The 18,182-nt window shown below is 41.5% G+C and overlaps 1 protein-coding gene across 1 annotated transcript in view; it reads left to right on the top strand.

Moving 5' to 3' along the window:
- The window catches only part of atg7 (ATG7 autophagy related 7 homolog (S. cerevisiae)), a 185,727-nt gene that overhangs the window by 22,683 nt on the left and 144,862 nt on the right, over positions 1–18,182 (top strand). Inside the window, exons 10-11 of the mRNA XM_063068172.1 lie at positions 970–1,114; positions 5,526–5,684. Coding sequence (XP_062924242.1) covers positions 970–1,114; positions 5,526–5,684 — 304 coding nt within the window. The remainder of the gene's footprint in view (positions 1–969; positions 1,115–5,525; positions 5,685–18,182) is intronic.

Here is an 18,182-nt window from a genome sequence, read left to right as displayed (position 1 = left end):
GGGGGGGTGGTAAAAGTGAAGGGAATAAGTTATGTTTTGGTGCTTGGTTCTGTGCAGTTTGTATTAGCTGAGGGCCGACAGAGGGTGCATCTTTTGCTGACCGTTCAATAACGCTCAAATTATGCTTAGTTTGCACTTGGGTATGCTTTAAGTTTCATTGCTTCAAGATTGTATGTTTGCTAATTGCTAATAAAGGATCAAAATACATACCGTTGACTTCGGGAGCAGTAGTTATTGGAGTGAGGGCGCGTCATGCAAGTAGAACAAATCCTTAGGGTCACCGGCAGCAGCAATTGTTTTGGTTTGGTTTGGTTTGGTCACTACAGTACTCAACAACAGTGGTCCCCAACCTCCGGGCCGCGGACCAATCGGCAATCGCCTCTGATCTGGGCCAACATTTACGTGCCGGGCAGCACTTAATTAATTAGCTTGTTTATTTCGGCTTTTTTCTTAAAAATGTGCTGGGTACGTTCCAGCTACCGCTGCACCGCTGCGTACTTCGCGGCAATTTATCGGTCCGCGGCCCGGAGGTTGGGGACCACTGCTCAACAAGACACATTATCCTAGTTTTTCTCTCTGAAAGGTACTAATAGATTATTGGATTTTTCCAGCATTTCCTTTCATTTCAGAATCAAATAACTGCTTATTCTGCATCTCATTACAACATTATTTGTGTTTACTCTTGCTTTTCTTCCCCCCCCATTTTTCTGCATCTGTTTACACCTTCAGACAGATGGAATATGATGAAGAGAATGGCGAATACTTGTTTGAGATCGCTGTCCCATACCATTTCCTCAAGTTCTCTGCTCTGTCAGTCTGTGCATTTCCAGCACTTCCGTTCCTCTTTCAGATTTCCAACTTTTGTAGCTTTTTTGGAAGGTTAATTAAGCAGGACAGCATTAAGTAAGCTGCACGTTGCAATGTTTCAGGGATTTCAGCAGATATGTAATTGTTTTTCTCTTGTTGAAGGCTGGCTGAGTCATCTGTTGATCTCAATCTTAAATTGATGCGTTGGCGCCTGGTCCCAACTCTTGACCTGGAGAGTGTTGTGAATACACGGTGCTTGCTACTGGGAGCTGGGACGCTGGGCTGCAATGTGGCACGAACACTCATGGTAAGGAGTGGTTTATAACTGGATCATAAAAGTGAACAGTGAAGAAATTGGCCCTTTCAGCTCAATTCATCCATGCTAATCCCAATGTCTATCAATGTTAGGTCCTTTTGCACAATTAGGCCTGTTTCCCTTTAATCCTTCCTTATCCAAGTATCTGCCAATGCCTTTTAAATATCCTAATGACATCTGCCTCCACTACTTTCTGTAGTTAGTTTCTGTCTTTGAAAGATTTACTTTGTCAACTATCCATTACAATTATAAGTTGAAATTAGGCTAACTAGTAAGAATAAGTTGTGCAAAAAAGGGAGAAAACAGAAGTGGTGAGGTAGTGTTCACGGGTTCAATGTCCATTCATAAATCTGATGGCAGAGGGGAAGAAGCTATTCCTGAATCATCGACTCCTGATATTTATTTAATGAGATACAACGCTGAATAGGCCTTTCCAGCCCTTTTAGCCATACTGCCCAACAATCCACCACACCCCCCCACCCCAGCGATTTAACCCCAGCCTTATCAATGATCAGTTAACCTTCCAGCAGGTACTCTTTGGGCTGTGGGAGGAAACCGGAGCACCCGGAGGAAACCCACGCAGTCACGGGGGGGAATGTACAAACTCCTTACAGACAGCAACGGCAATTGTACCCAGGTTGCTGGTACTGTAAAGCATTATGCTAACTACTACGCTACTGTGCTGTCCCAGTCTGCTAAAATAGGGTCTTTTTTTGATGACTTCTTTTCAAATCATGAAATAATTTTGTCTCAAGCAGGTAGTTGAATCTGGATCGTTATAAGTACTTTAAACGAATGCGGGAAAATATTTGATAGGTGGAGGAATAGAGGAATATGAAGAGACGGCACAAAAGAGGGGCTGAGGCCGGCATAGATCAGCCAGGATGATATTGAACATCAGGGTTGAAGGCCTGATGCCCTATTCTCCCTCCTGGTTTGCCTTGGCTCTTGTATGAGAACACACGCACGAACAAACATTATTGTGCAGTATCTATGAGTTAATAGGTTCTGTGTAGTTGTTCAGTAAAGTTAGACTACAGTTGAATAACATTTGTCACTGGCTAAGAAGTTAAAAAGACTGGTAATATTGGAATTCATGAATCGGAAATGAGTTAAAGTACCTGGTTTTGCATTTATCTGGTATGAACTGTTGAACACACTGTTTCTGTAGCAATAAATTTTGACTTGATGCTCATGGCTTATAAGCATAGCAGTAATACTATCTTAAATGTACATCTTAAATATAGTTTCTACTATTAAGTTTGAATTATTAATTTTTTCCGGGTAGTGAACCATGCACCGATTTTTAACTTATTGCCCATTACGCCGCTGACATTTAGGGCAGCAATGAAGGTCCTCCAGCTTTGGCAGGGTTCAGGGCTTCCTTCATCATGTCAGTAGCTTCCTCTCAGTTTTCACTACTGTCTGTCATGCAAGTCCTGGGCGGAGTCTCAGGAATACCATCGCACTCAGATATAGAAGGATTCTTCATTGCAGTTTCAATAACGATTGTTTTTTGATCAGCCAGGGTCGTTAGCCCTGAGCTGAACTCCTGAACCTGGAGGACTGGTGGGCACTATTAATCTGGTCTCTATCCTTTGACTTGTTTAGCATGCGGTGACCTTACCAAGAGCCAAAGCATAAAGCCCAGACTCCAACCAACATAGCTCTCGAGGTTATTGAGCACAAAAGCCTCCAAACTCTATGACAAGGTTGTGTTCCTCTTGGAGGATTATACATCAAAGACCTCCTTTAATCATCAAAACCTTCGCAGAATCATGCATTTTAAAAATAGGTGTTTAAGTCCATAAGACCATAAGGTACATGTAGTAGTAAAGGCAAACCACTCAGCCAAGTGAGTCTGTTCTGCCACTCAATCATGGCATATTTATTTTTCTCTCTCGGTTCCATCTTCTTGCCTTCTCCCTTTTGCCTTTGACATCTTTTCTAATCAAAAACCTATCAACCTCCACTTTAATGTGGTGAAGAATTCCTCTGACTAAAGGAATTCTTCATCATCTCAGTTCTACAGAGCCGTCCTTTAATTCTGAGTCTCTACCCTCTGTTCCTAGACTCTCCCACAACTAGAAACAGCATCTATATCCAGGCCTTTCAATGTTCGGTAGGATTCAGTGAGATTCTTTCTCTCAGCCTTTTGAACTCCAGAATGTACAGACTGAGGGACATCAAATGCCCTTCATTCATTAACCCTTTCATCCTTGGATCATCCCTGTAAACTTCCTCTGGACCCGCTCCTATACCAGTGAATCCTTCCTTAGATATGGAGCCCAAAACTGTTCACAATAATCCAAATGTAGCCTTTTAAACCCTCAGCATTACATCCTTGGTTTAATATTCTACTCCGCTCAAAGTGAATGCTAAGATTGCATTTGCCTTCCTTACGGCCCACTCCCAAGTTCACCTTTAGGGAAAGCTGCACTAGGTGTCCCAAGTCCCGTTACATCTGCGATTTCTGAATTCTCTCTACCAAAGGCTGTTGACTTCCCTCCATTGTATTCCATCTGCCCATTCTTTTTACCCTTAACTCTACCCACAGGAATTCTACTGATGCTCTGTCATTTCTTGCTAAGGATTTGATTTTTTTTTAACCATCCATCATAGTTTGAGGATAAAGGGGAGTCTTTTTAGGACCGAGATTAGGAAAAACTTCTTCACACAGAGAGTGGTGAATCTGTGGAATTCTCTGCCACAGGAAACAGTTGAGGCCAGTTCATTGGCTATATTTAAGAGGGAGTTAGATGTGGCCCTTGTGGCTAAAGGGATCAGGGGGTATGGAGGGAAAGCTGGTACAGGGTTCTGAGTTGGATGATCAGCCATGATCATACTGAATGGCGGTGCAGGCTCGAAGGGCCGAATGGCCTACTCCTGCACCTATTTTCTATGTTTCTATGCTTGCCCCTTCTGCCCACCTACCTTTCCAATAGGATGTGTATCCTTGGAAGTTTAACTCAGCTCTGATCTTGCTTCAGCCAAGACTCTGTTACCCACAATATCAAATCTGTAAACTTCCAACGCCTCTACCTTGTTTCATATACTGCATGCGTTCATATATAATACCTTCAGTCCTGTGTTCACCACCTCTCTTCTCAAATGCTCTCTGAAGCTAAATTCTTATCTTTTTCTAAACTTTCTATCTTTATTTTTTTATTTGGGGGGCTTCAGTGATGCGTGCACTCTGCTTCCCTTTTAGTTGATCTGTACTTTTCCAGTCTATTGAACCCACTCACCTAGTATTTAATTAAAAGCACTACTATTTAGTTATAATCAGTTACTCCCACTCCTAAACACTTACCCTGCTATCTTACCAATTCCTAAAATCTTTCCCTTGTAAGATGCATTCAGCTCCTTTTGGCGAGTGACTATTAAATTTGCTTTACGCATTGCACTTCACTGTGTTTAAAAAAATCTTCCACTTGGTTGCATTATGCTTACTTATTTGTAAAGTGTTATTGAATTACAGAACAGAATGAGGCTGAAGTTATATTAAAAAAAATTTTCAAATGCTGGGAATCGGTAACAAAAGCAGAAACTGTTGGGAAAACTCAACAGATCAGGCAGCATCTTTGGAAAGACAAACTGCTTTTAATGACGAATTTTCAACTCAAAATGTTAGCTCTGTTTCTCTTTACACTGATGCAGCCTAATCTGTTGAGTACTTCCAGCATTTCGGTTTTAAATTATAGAATAAGCCTTTGTGAGTGTGGGCACGTGGCCAAGTGGTTAAGGCATTGGACTAGCGACCTGAAGGTCGTGAGTTCCAGCCCCAGCCGAGGGAACGTGTTGTGTCCTTGAGCAAGGCACTTAATCACACAGTGCTCTGCGACGACACTGGTGCCAAGCTGTATGGGTCCTAATGCCCTTCCCTTGGATAACATTGGTGTCGTGGAGAAGGGAGACTTGCAACTGCGACGACACTGGTGCCAAGCTGTATGGGTCCTAATGCCCTTCCCTTGGATAACATTGGTGTCGTGGAGAAGGGAGACTTGCAACTGCGACGACACTGGTGCCAAGCTGTATGGGTCCTAATGCCCTTCCCTTGGATAACATTGGTGTCATGGAGAAGGGAGACTTGCAACTGCTGGTCTTCCATACAACCTTGCCCAGGCCTGTGCCCTGGAGAGTGAAGACTTTCCAGGCGCAGATCCATGGTCTCGCAAGACTAACGGATGCCTTTAAGCCTTTGTGATCCAATTAGTTTGCACCAATTTGATCACTAAACAAGCCTCTCCTTCATAAAGAATCATATGTAAACACTGCTACAGTGACTTTTTCCTGCTCTTGAAAATGATATCCTGCACAAGTGAACAAAGGCTGTGGGTCTGAAATGTGTAATGATTCTCTTAAGTTGCTCATGAAATAACTTGTCCTTGAATCTTTTTAGAGTTGGGGAGTAAGGCAGATTACCTTTGTGGACAACGCAAAGGTTTCCTACTCCAACCCAGTGCGCCAGTCCTTGTACGAGTTCGAAGATTGTCTTGAAGGTGGGAAACCCAAAGCTCTGGCTGCAGTGGAAAAACTGCAAAAGATCTTCCCAGGCGTGGTGAGCATGGCTTTCACATTGTTTTTCCGATTTATAGTTCAGAATTATGACTCATTGCTGCTTTCAGGAATATCATTTGCAAGACAGTATTCAGTATTATGATGTTATATAATTTCTTAACACATCCACCTGTCATTGGTTCTAACATGATGGAAGCGTGCTTGGTAGCTTTAAAGGTAAAGATATTATAGGGAAGAATATTTGAGATGGTGGATCCAAAAAAAAAAAGAGATTTTATTGCTGTTTGGTAATTCTTTTGACAATTTTTATTTGCTTCAAAAGAAGTTTATTATTGCAGTGTTATGAGACCTGTTGTATCTTACACCATTGCTCATGAGGCTATTTAATGCCTACAGCTTCTTTATGAATCCATTAATTTTATGTCAGTGTTTCAACATGAATAATTGCTATGAAGCTAAAACAATGAGAATTTCATTCTCTTGAGTACCTAATAATAGACCTTTAAAAATAAATCAATCATAACAATTATAACTACTCCCAAACATTGTGCAAGTAATAAAATTTGTTAAAGAATGATTTTTGCATTTTATCTTTAAATTCTTGATGACATTTATGAGGAAGAAGCCATCTGTCTTATTGTAAACATCAAAATGCCTTTGTATGGTTTTATTCCGCATAAAAAGCTCGTATTGTTTAAACAATGTTCTTATGCTTGATTGAGGATGGTGGGGGATGTGGAGAAACAGATATGCTGGGAAATACTGGCGTGTGTTTATTTTATATTTGTATTGGACAGATTGTTGGATCTGTCTGAGCTCAAAGGTATATAGTGGATTCCGGTTAATCGGGACACATCAGCCCCTCAGGGAAATAGTTCAAAAGGTATTTTTAAAAAAAGAGAAAATGAGTAACAAATTATGTATTTAAGGAAGATATTGGACACCGCAGCACGATAAAACTGTGTATTAATTCCAAATAGTTATCAACAGGGGAGTTCATCCAGAGGCCACTGTCAAGTTCTTTTGGTTGACTGTAAATGAACAAAATCTAGTGTAGATAATGAACTGCCTTCATACAATGCTTTTGATGATTGCATCCTCCAAATCTTCATTTTCATTGTAATGTTTAAGATGATCGTCCATTCTTTCGAATTCTTCTTAGTTCCTCACTTCCAGTTGTTTCAGGCATCTCCAAGCCTGAGTGCTTAAAACCCCAGTGAATAAACCAGTTCTGAATTGTCCTGATGCTTATTTCTCACCAACTATCAGTGACAAATGTCACTACCTTTTGAACACAAATGCACGCAACTGAAGCTATTTAAAAACTGCTCGCTCTGAGCATGGTATAGTGTCTTGCAGCCTCACAAGCGCACGCATCAGACACTAGTTAGAAACTGTTCGGCAACAGTCTCCTAGCCCAGTTAAGCAGCATAGTGTCCCAAATAAACAAAGAGAATCCTGGCAATTTTCTCAATTGGTTTTTGTTCTCTAGGGTTGTCCCAAATAAGCAGCTGCCCTGATTAACTGATGGCCCAATTAACCGCAATCTACGGTATTTGTGATAATTTGTTATGAGTTTCTTCATTTGGTTCTGCATCAAATAAGAATCCTTGACACAGTTTCCCTCTCCATTTCCCTTTGGGTGATGACTGGTTTTGATTTCTTAAATAATTGTTTTGGGTTACTCATTGAATTCTTTAATTAGGTTGCATAGTTAACTTCTGTATTCATGGGAGTACAAATGAAGGAAATGCGATCGTTATTTATAATTTAGTCCGTTTTATCACTGGTACTGTATCTGCTCTATCCCCTTCTAAGTCAGTCTGATCTTCCAGTGTTCAAACAGGCATCTAACCAGAGCTTTGTTAATTTGTGGATGACTCTTGTTCCTTCATTCCAGTTGATTTATGATGAAGACTGAAATTCTATTGGCCTTTTTTTTATGTTAGCTTGTCATGAATTCAGTGTTTATTGCTTGTCTCTAGAGAGAAAGCTCAATGATTTTTCTTAGGGACTCCAGCTCTGGATTTCTCCTCGGAGGTTTCCTTCCAAAGCCTTCCCCATGAGTGGGTACAGCCGCAAGGCAGCAGAGGTTTGAGATCAGAGTTTCCCTTCTAGATGAGCTGCCAACCACGGCTGACGAGCCCCATCTGCCCAAAGCGACTGGTTTTAAGACGCCAGTAACCTGCTCTTGCCCCTTCTCCTATCAGTTGAAACAGTTCCGCCGGGCTTACATGTGACGACCAGGAACTGGAATTGATTGTCAGAGGCTATTTGAGACATACACCATTGGTCTTCCTCTTGTTACTCCAGATCCTTCCATTACCGAAACACCGTGCCAGTAACAGGATAACTGGCCACTCTACTTGATACCTATATATGTAGGTGAGTGGTAGGATCTGGGTTAGTTAGGGGAGAATTAAAAACAGGAGTTGTGTAAGTGGTGCTGATGCTCAGTGTGGACAATTGTCACACTGTGTGACAAACAATCAGCCACTTAGCTCCCAGTTTGGAGTCACACACAATATGCCACACTGCGTAAGGAAATGCTAGGTGTACCAGATGGACTTTCTTAGCAATTTGTTCAAATTCTCACTTTACCACTATTGACAGTGGTTTTTAATTGCAGATTTATTTAATTGGCTGAATTTACGTTTTCTGGCTGCCATAGCAGAGGTTGAATTTGAATTTGATCATTAATTCAGCTTTCAGAATTACTTTTGTTGTAACATAGCTACAGGTTCTTTAAGCTTGTCATAGCCGGGGGTGACGATGAAGACGAGCTCCCACTGCCTGTTAAATGCTCCCAATGGCGTACCCATCAAACAGCCTTTGATAGCCAAGCCCAGCTCCTGGCCTTCACATGTGGCTTAGCTATTCAGCCTGGCGGAGCCGTTTCTACTGACAGGAGAAGAGGCAAAGGCAGGTTACTGGTGCCTTAAAACCAGTTACTTTGGGCAGATGGGGGCTCATCGGCCGTGGTTGGCAGCTTGTCTAGGGGAAATGAGCAAACTTCACGTAGACAGCATCCAAGGTCAGGACTGAACCTAGATCTCTGGTGCTGCAGGACACTGGCTGTTCTGACTATTCCACTCTACTGATATTAACTGTAATTTTAAATAGCTTGCATCAATTTGATGTAATTAGTAATGGGCTACATATTCAAACCTTGAATATGTAGCCCATTAATTTCCACATGGTTTGAAATTAAGTATATGTAAATGGAGTAATGCGTCTTCCTAACTTTCTTTTTGGCTCTTTCATAACTTCTTGCTTCTCACAATTTAAAAAAAAATGTTCTGAACAGACTTTGGTTCAAAGTGAATGATCTTTTACCTGGACTATACTCTGCCACAAATTTGCCTCTGCAGTTTATCTACCAGTGCTCCTTTGTGAAGCTGGGTTGTCGAGTTCTTTTTAGTCATTTTGAAGAAAGGTTTTCTTCAAAAGGAATGCTCTCTTGGTCGTCCACTTTATTGTTCAGATTTCACTGGTGGGTTTATTTTGGCTGCTAAAGTTGTACAGCGGAGATTTCTTCAAAAAGAAGACCTGCAGGGATTTAGCACTTTTTGTAATTCCACTGTCGAATGTAATGAAGCAAGTTCACCATTGGAGAAGGGCTTTATCCAGTTTGCATACATCAGTATTATATACTTACATGATATAAATTGATGGTTAAATACTTGTGAGCATGTCAGAGGTGACCACCTTTCCACCCCCCGCCCAATCTCCCAATGTTGTTCTTTTTCTTTTTTTTAATGTCAGTTCACCTGAGGAATGAGATTTAACTTTTGATTTGAAAGGTAGCACCTCCCTCTTTATTACACAGGGGCATCTACACTTGCTTGATTCTTTAGTGGAGATTTGAACTCATTATCTTTCGTCTGAGCTCAGCCACGTCTGACGTTGGATATACGGATTTCTTTTAAAGTAAAGTTGATTGAATTCAAAAGACTGATTGGAAACAGAAAGGAAATAAGTAGATAAGTTTAGATCAGAGATTCCCAATCATTTTTTATGCCATGGACCCTTACCATTAACCAAGGGATCTGCAGACCTCCAGGCTGGGAACCCCTGGTTTTGATAGTTCAGCAGGGTAGAGGCCGTTGAAGTATTTTCAGCATGTTGAACCATTGTCTCTTGACACGCTTCAGCAGTGATTTTCTCAGCTATATACGGGCTGCCAACCCTAGTATTTTAGATGAAAGTGCAAAGAGGACCTGCTTAGTTTTAATGAAAAATCTCAAGGAGATTTTGAAATAATATTCTTTTAATGATTGGAATGTCTTTGGTAACTAATGAGTTTGTGTTATTCTGTAAGATGGAGTGTCCATAGTTATCAATTAAATTGTTGCACTTCAGTTGATCATTTGCCCTGTTGTAATTGTTGATGTCAATCCAAAACACCGACAATTCCTTTTCTCCCACAGATGCCACTCAACCTGCTGTGTTCTTCCAGCTTTTTTTTTGTACAGCTCAGTTTTTCATTTGAGATTATCAATCAGGTTGATAGTCTGTTATAGGATCTCAACAAGGTTCCTATCCATGGAGCTGTCCGTAAGCCAAATGGTGTGCAGGCTGGAAAAGCAGCCACTAAAGACCTGCCAAGGGCAACATGCAGTTAAACCCATGTGTCTAATTTAACCATTCCAGTATTGCAATGAACCGAGCTCCCACACAACAGAAGATGCCTGCAGCCTCACAGCAATTGGCAAATCCGTCCAACCAGTCAGTCACCCAAGTCCTCGCTCATATACAGGCTGTATGCGAGTCAGCTGTTTGTAACTTGAGGAGAACCTGTAATTCACAGTGATTCATCATTCAGATTTGTTTGGAAATTTGCTTTCAAAAATATGCCTTTCAAAACCTATGAAGCCTTTTTTGGAGATGGATTTGGTTGATGGTGTTATGGACAAAACAAAACAGTACATGAGAGGCAGTTAAATGTTTCGCTTTCGCTGGTTGAAATATCCCCAAGAAGGAAAGTGTGTTGCTGTCTGCTCACCACTGACTACATGAGAAACTCAATCCTTGGCTGGAACTGGTACAAATGGAGTAAGTAGATGAAATGCTAATAGATGATGAACATTTCCAAGAAAGCTTAATACATCAACTCAGAGGTTCAATAATCCAGTCTACAATTTCTGGATTTCCCAGTTGGAGGACATCATCTCCATTTGGCATGTTGTAGTGAAAATTTATTTCTTCCTGCTGGAAGCAATGAATTTCAACATTGGGTGGGCTAGTGGGCTTGATTGTGTAATTTAAAAAAAAATGTTACTATTGGAACTCGATACACAGGAGGATTATTGGTTCAGTAAATAATGTTACAGAGTTTTAGATTATTGTAACCTGGTCAACATTCAAAGTTCAAAGTAAATTTATTATCGAAGTACATATATATCAACATATGGTGCCCTGAGATTCATTTTCTTGCAGGCATTCACAAAGAAACACAATTGAATTAATGAAACACTGCACACAACAAAGATTGACAAACAACCAATGTGCAAAGGACAATAAATTGGACAAGTACAAAAAAAGGGAGGAAAATAATAATAAATATTGAGAACATGAGTTGTAGAGTCTATGAAAGCGAGCCCATAGGATAGGTTGTGGAATCAGTTCAGTGTTGGGGTGAATGAAGTTATCCACTCTGGTTCAAGAGTCTGATGGTTGAGGGGTAATAACTGTTCCTGAACCTGGCGATGTGCATCTCCTTCCTGATGGCAACAGTAAGAAGAGAGCATGACCTGGATGGTGTGTGTCCTTGATGATGGATGCTGCTTTCCTGCGACAGGACTCCTTGTAAATGTGCTCAGTGGAGGTCTGAACTTGTGATGGACTTGGCTCTATCCACTACCTTTTTTGAGCTTTTCCATTCAAGGGCATTGGTGTCTTCCTACCAAGCCGTGATGCAACCAGTAGGTATACTCTCCACCATGCAGCTATGGACGTCTGTCAAAGTTTTAAATGACGTGACAAATATTTGCAAACTTCTAAGAAAGTAAAAGTGCTGTCGTTCCTACTTTGTAATGGTACTTATGTGTTGGACCTAGGACAGATAATCTGAAATGATAACGCCTAGGAATTTAAAATTGCTGACCCTCTCCACCTCTGATTCCCCTAATGAGGACAGTGTCATGGACCTCCAGTTTCCTTCTCCTGCGGTCAATAATCGACTCTTTGGTTTTGCTGACATTGAATGAGAGGATGTTGTGGCACCACTCAGCCAGATTTTCAATCACCCTCCTATATACTGATTCATCACCACCTTTCATTTGGCCAACAACAGTGGTGTTGTCAGCAAAATTAAATGTGGCATTGGATCTGTACTTAGCATCACAGTCATCAGTATAAAGTGAGTAGAGCAGGGGACAAAGCACACAGCTTTGTGGTACACCTGTGCTGATGGAGATTGTGGAGGAGATGTTGTTGCCAATCCGAATTGACTAGGTAGGGTCTGCAAATGAGGAAATCCAGGATCCAGTTGCACAAGGAGTTATTGAGGCTAAGATCTTGGAGCTTGGATCATCGCTTTTCACAGCATTTTAAATTAGGAAGCTACTCTGTCTTTGCTGCTATCGTGATTCTTTTTAAAGGGCTATGCAATTGGTTCTTTTCCCTTCTGTATTCTCAAATCGCCACTTTTTTTTCAAATGCATGTCAGTTTGCTTTTGAAGGGAACTTAGCATGTAAACACTACAAAATTGGGCAAATTACCGGACTAGTTTGATGCAGTGAGATTTTCGGCAAAGAAAGCTGCCTCCCACTTCAAGCCCTTACAGTTGTGAACACAGAAAAAGAGCTGATTTCTTTTTTGCTGGTGATTTGCTACCTCACAATCTGTATCACTTGAGTTTTATCTCTTCAAGTTTTGTTCAGGCTCTTGAACGAAAGGGGATGAATACACTTACTTAAGGACATCTATCTTGTTATTCCATGCTCATTATTTATATCTGCATTGGCACAGTTTGATGTCCATTGATCCTGCTTACAGTTACTGTTCTATAGATTTGTATTTTACAGATTAAAAAATCTCAGAGTTGTATATGGTGAAATATATGTACTCTGATAGTAAATTTTACTTTGTACTTTGAGTTTCTGAATGTACCGCTGCCTTCTTTCAGAGAGTGAGTTTTTAAAAAGATCTTCAGCATCCTTCCAATCTTTTGAGCGGTCTCTTCTGCTAAGGGAAATAAATTCTTCCTGTTCACCTCATCATGGGCCCTCGTAATTTTATGAGTACATCTCCCCTCACAACCTCTGTTGTAAAGTAAACAACACTAGCTTAAGTAATCACCTCTCATCAATGGAATTGTCCAACTAAGTTCACATGTTTCCTTTCATTCCATTTAACTAACTGCAGCTTTTCAATATATCTTTCTTTTCCCTTTTTTTCTGGTGCACTTGCTTAGGTTCCTCTTAGATTTGTCCTACCTCCTTATCTTAACTGCTTCCTTCGGTGGCATTTTCCATGCTCTGACCTCACTGAGAAAAGAAAACTCTCTTTATTTTCCTTTTCGATTAATCAAGGTTTCTATTTTATGTCATGATTGTAGTCACTAGAACTAAGCTGACAATAATTGAGTGTAGTTTGTAGCAACAAGTTAGCAAATCAAATGAAAAGCTGCTGTTTTTGAGCTGTTTGCTGTGTGCCAAGCTGTTGCCATGCTTAGTTTCTGCCTACAGGGGGAGATGGTGAGTAATGACAAATCTTCGCAGCAATCACAATAACCAGTGTTTGGAGTACTGCATTGGCTGTTGTTGCAGGATTACAGCTTTTAGATTTGTTGTGATTCCCAGTCATCGTCGCATGTGTGTGAGATTCTAATTAGACTAAGAATGGCGTCCCTACATTGCAATGTAAATGTGCCAGAATAAAATTGCTTATTGTCTGATACATTCATTTCTCCTGGGAGAAAGATAGATAGATAGATACTTTATTGATCCGGAAGTTAAAATGTCACAGTAGTGTTACAAGTGCACAGATATAAATATTAGAAGAGAAGAAGAAAGTATAAAAAATAAGTTACCACAAACAGTTCTAACAGGAGGGGGTCATCACATCCCTGGCTATAGGTTGACTCATTATAGAGCCTAATGATCGAGGGTAAGAATGATCTCATATAGTGCTCTTTGGAGCAATGAAGTAGTCCTAGTCTATTTCTAAAAGTGCTCCTCTGTTCAGCCAAGGTAGCATGCAGAGGGTGAGAAACATTGTACAGAATTGCCAGGATTTTCCGTAGGGTCCTTTGTTCTACCACAGCCTCCAGTGTGTCCAGTTTGACTCCTATAACAGAGTCAGCCTTTCATCACCCATGTTGATGCCATTACTCCAGCACAACTTTGCATTGAAGATTGTACTGGCGGCAACAGGAGAGACCTACATACTCCAGAGGACCTCAGTCTCCTCAGGAAGTAGAGGCGACTCTGATCCTTCTTGTTCACGGCCTCTGTGTTGGTGCCGCACTCAGGTCTGTCATCCAGGTGCACCTCCAGGTACTTGTAGCTCCTCACCACATCCATGCCCTCACCTTCAGTAGTAACAGGGTTAAAGAGGGAACTTTGTGGAAATGTGCTCAGAGATATTCAGAGCTTTGCTTCAACTCATTTGTTGTCATCACCGTTGTAGCAGCTGTTGAACATTTACAAAAGATTCTGTGCAATACTTTATACTTTATTGTCACCAAACAACTGATACTAGAACGTACAATCATCATAGTGATATTTGATTCTGCGCTTCCTGCTCCTTGGATTACAAATCGATAGTAAATATTAAAAATTTAAATTCTAAATCATAAATAGAAAAATTGAGAGTAAGGTAGTGCAAAAAAACCGAGAGGCAGCTCCGGATATTTGGAGGGTGCGGCCCAGATCCGGGTCAGGATCTGTTCAGCAGTCTTATCACAGTTGGAAAGAAGCTGTTCCCAAATCTGGCCGTACGAGTCTTGAAGCTCCTGAGCCTTCCCTTGGAGGGAAGAGGGACGAAAAGTGTGTTGGCTGGGTGGGTCGTGTCCTTGATTATCCTGGCAGCACTGCTCCAACAGCGTGTGGTGTAAAGTGAGTCCAAGGACGGAAGATTGGTTTGTGTGATGTGCTGCGCTGTGTTCACGATCTTCTAATGCACTGGGCCACATTTATAAGGCAATGTATCCATGCATCACCATGCGTAAAAGTGTAAGATTAGCTGCTGATGTTGACTTGGAAGTTCTCACTTTAGCGTAATGTAGGAGTTGGACCTCTGAACAAACCAGCAAGGGGGAATGAAGACATCATTACAAAAGGGAACACCTCTCTCCCCTTTCTCAAGCTCTCTGTCTCCATCTCTGGAGACAAATTGTCGACTGACATCTTTTATAAACCTACTTACTCCCACAGCTCTCTTAATTATTACCTTTTTCCACCCTATCCCTATCTAAAAATGCTATTTCCTTTTCTCAGTTCCTTTGCCTCCACCACATCTGTTTCCAAGATGAGACTTTTCGTTCCAGGACATCAGAGATGCCCTCCTTCTTCAAAAAATGCGGTTTCCCTTCCTTCACCATTGATGCTGTCCTCATCCACATCTCCATTTGCCGGACATCCGCCCTCACCTCATCTCCCACAACCTTAACAATGATAGAGTTATCTTTGTCCTTACCCACCAGCCCATGAGCCTCTGCATACAATATGTCATTCTCTGCAACTTCCGCCATCTCCAAAGGGATTCTACCATCAAACATATCTTTACCACCCCCCTCCCCCTCTCACGAGCTTTCTGCAAGGATCGCTCTCTCTGTGAATCCCTTGCCCATTCATCCCTACAGATGGGAGAAGTAATGTTACAGCAACATAGGACCCTGGTGAGACCCCACTTGGAGTACTGTGCTCAGTTCTGGTCGCCTCACTGCAGGAAGGATGTGGAAACCACAGAAAGGGTGCAGAGGAGATTTACAAGGACTTTGCCTGGATCGGGGAGCATGCCTTATGAGAATAGGTTGAGTGAACTCGGCCTTTTCTCCTTGGAGCGATGGAGGATGAGAGGTGACCTGATAGAGGTGTATAAGATGATGAGAGGCATTGATCGTGTGGATAGTCAGAGGCTTTTTCCCAGGGCTGAAATGGCTAACATGAGAGGGCACAGTTTTAAGGTGCTTGGAAGTAGGTACAGAGGAGAAGTCAGGGGTAAGTTTTTTACGCAGAGAGTAGTGAGTGCGTGGAATGGGCTGCCGGCAACGGTGGTGGAGGCGGATACGATAGGGTGTTTTAAGAGACTCTTGGATAGGTACATGGAGCTTAGAAAAATAGAGGGTTATGGGTAACCCTAGGTAATTTCTAAAGTAAGTACGTGTTCGACACAGCATTGTGGGCCAAAGGGCCTGTATTGTGCTGTAGATTTTGTATGTTTCTATGAGCTGCCAACAATGGCTGACAAGCCCCACCTGCTTGAAGTGACTGGTTTTAAGGCGCCAGTAGCCCACGTTTGCTCCTTCTCCTGTCAGTAGAAACAGTTGCACCAGACTTGGTAGCAAATCCATCAGTAAGCTTCATCCAAACTTAATGAATGCTAGCGTAAAATGTGCTCTTCAAATTCGGAGGATGGAAAGTTTAAAAAATTATTTTCCATTTCCACACAATGAGTGCTTTGTTTATTGACCTAGGAAAAGAAGTTTGTGTTGAATATTCTTAAATGACGTCAGCACAAATTATCTGGTTTACCAGATTTCTCGTGGGTCAAAGTACTTATCAAAGTGCACAATTATACTAATGTGATTTGACCATGTTACCTAATTTTTTTGGGTTTGAATTTATCCTACAAAAATAAATCAGAAAACTGGTTGAGTTATCCTGGCGACGATTAATGTGTAATGCTCCAATAAATTTGTTTTTCTCCCCTTCCTGCTGTATAGCATTTAACACTTCTGCATTATCACAGTGTTGATTCAATCGAAGAAGCAGTTGGATTTTAATTCAGCCTACACATAATGGTGATTCAGTGGTTCCTTAATGTGACAGCTATAGCCCAGTCCCCAGTAGTGTGAATATTTTGTGCTTCAGATGATAAAATCCAGAAATACCAAGCTGAAGTAAGACACAAAAATGGTGGAATTGCACTTTAGGTAGCAGAGTATCTAAGAGGGGGAGTGGAGAAGTATCATTTGGGGCATTTTTGTAAAGGGTCTCTTTGCTCCAGTTGCTGACTGGTCTCTGCAATTCTGCTCTCTGCATGGTTATTTTCCATGGGGAGGAAATTACAAACCAGCCAGCTTAACGTTTGCCATTTGGAAAATGTTAAGTTATTTTTATAGATGCAATAGCAGGGCAGTTATGAAAGAATCAAGGTAATTGGGCAATAGCAGTATTTTTTTGAAAGGGATACAGTTCAAAGCAAATTTTGTTATCAAAGTACATATGTGTCACCGTGTACAACCCTGAGGTTCATTTTCCTGCAAGAATACGCAGCAAATCTTCAGAATAGTAACTATAACAGGATCAATGAAAGATCAACCAGAGTGCAGAAGACAACAAAGTGTGCAAATGCAAATATGAGTAAATAGCAATAAATAATGAGAAGATGAGATAATGAGGTAAGGTGTCCTTGAAAGTGAGATGATTGGTTGTGGGAACATTTCAATGATGGGGGCAAGTGAAGTTGAGTGTAGTTATCCCCTTTTATTCAAGAACCTGTTCTTTGACTTAGTGTGCAAGACCTAAGGTTCCTGTACCTTCTACCTGATGGCAGCAGCGGGAAGAGAGCATGACCTGGGTGGTGGGGATCTCTGATGGTGATCGTGTTTAACCAATTTGAAGAAACAACCCGTGGAACCAGTGAATGTACTGAGGGCTTTTGATTAGGTATCACATCCAAGTTTTATTGAAGGGAATGAAAAATTAGGGTGTGGGAGTTTGCGTTCTAGCACACGTAGAAGGAAAGGAAAGGGAAGGTACGTCACATCCGGGGTTTCTCCGGTTAGCGTACGATTTCCTTCCATGCCTCTCTGACGTAGTGGGGAACCGCGTACGAGGCAAGTTACAGCAGTGGTTTGCCATTGCCTTCTGCCGGGTGAGTTTCCAAAGAGATCACCAGCTTGTAACCCAGCACGGATGGAAAGTGTGCAAGGGAGCCGGCTGGAGCTGGATTGGAACTCGGGACCTTTCGTCCCGAAGCCCGACGCTGATGCCACTACGCCACCAGCTGGGCCGTACACGTAGAAGAGGCTACCATAATGTTTCCAGAGAAAATGGTAAAGAAATGACCTGTGCCAAACCATCTTGGTGGGAACTCAAATCTAATTGTGCTTCCATAACATAATTTTATCTATTTCAGTATATGAACTGATGACACAATGAGATGCTGTCAAGAAGCTGAGCTGAGTTGCTTTGTCACTTCCCAGCAACTGTGCCACATGATGTTAGTGGTTAAGTATTTTATAATGAAGAACAGTATGCCAGTCATAGTCATAGAATCATAGAAAGGTACAGCACAGAAACAGGCTCTTCAGCCCATCTAGTCCATTCCGAACCATTTAAACTGCCTGCTCCCATTGGCCTGCAC

This window comes from Mobula hypostoma, chromosome 15, assembly GCF_963921235.1.
Source record: "Mobula hypostoma chromosome 15, sMobHyp1.1, whole genome shotgun sequence".
Classification (NCBI taxonomy): Eukaryota; Metazoa; Chordata; class Chondrichthyes; order Myliobatiformes; family Myliobatidae; genus Mobula; species Mobula hypostoma.
This window is presented reverse-complemented; position numbering and strand designations above follow the sequence as displayed.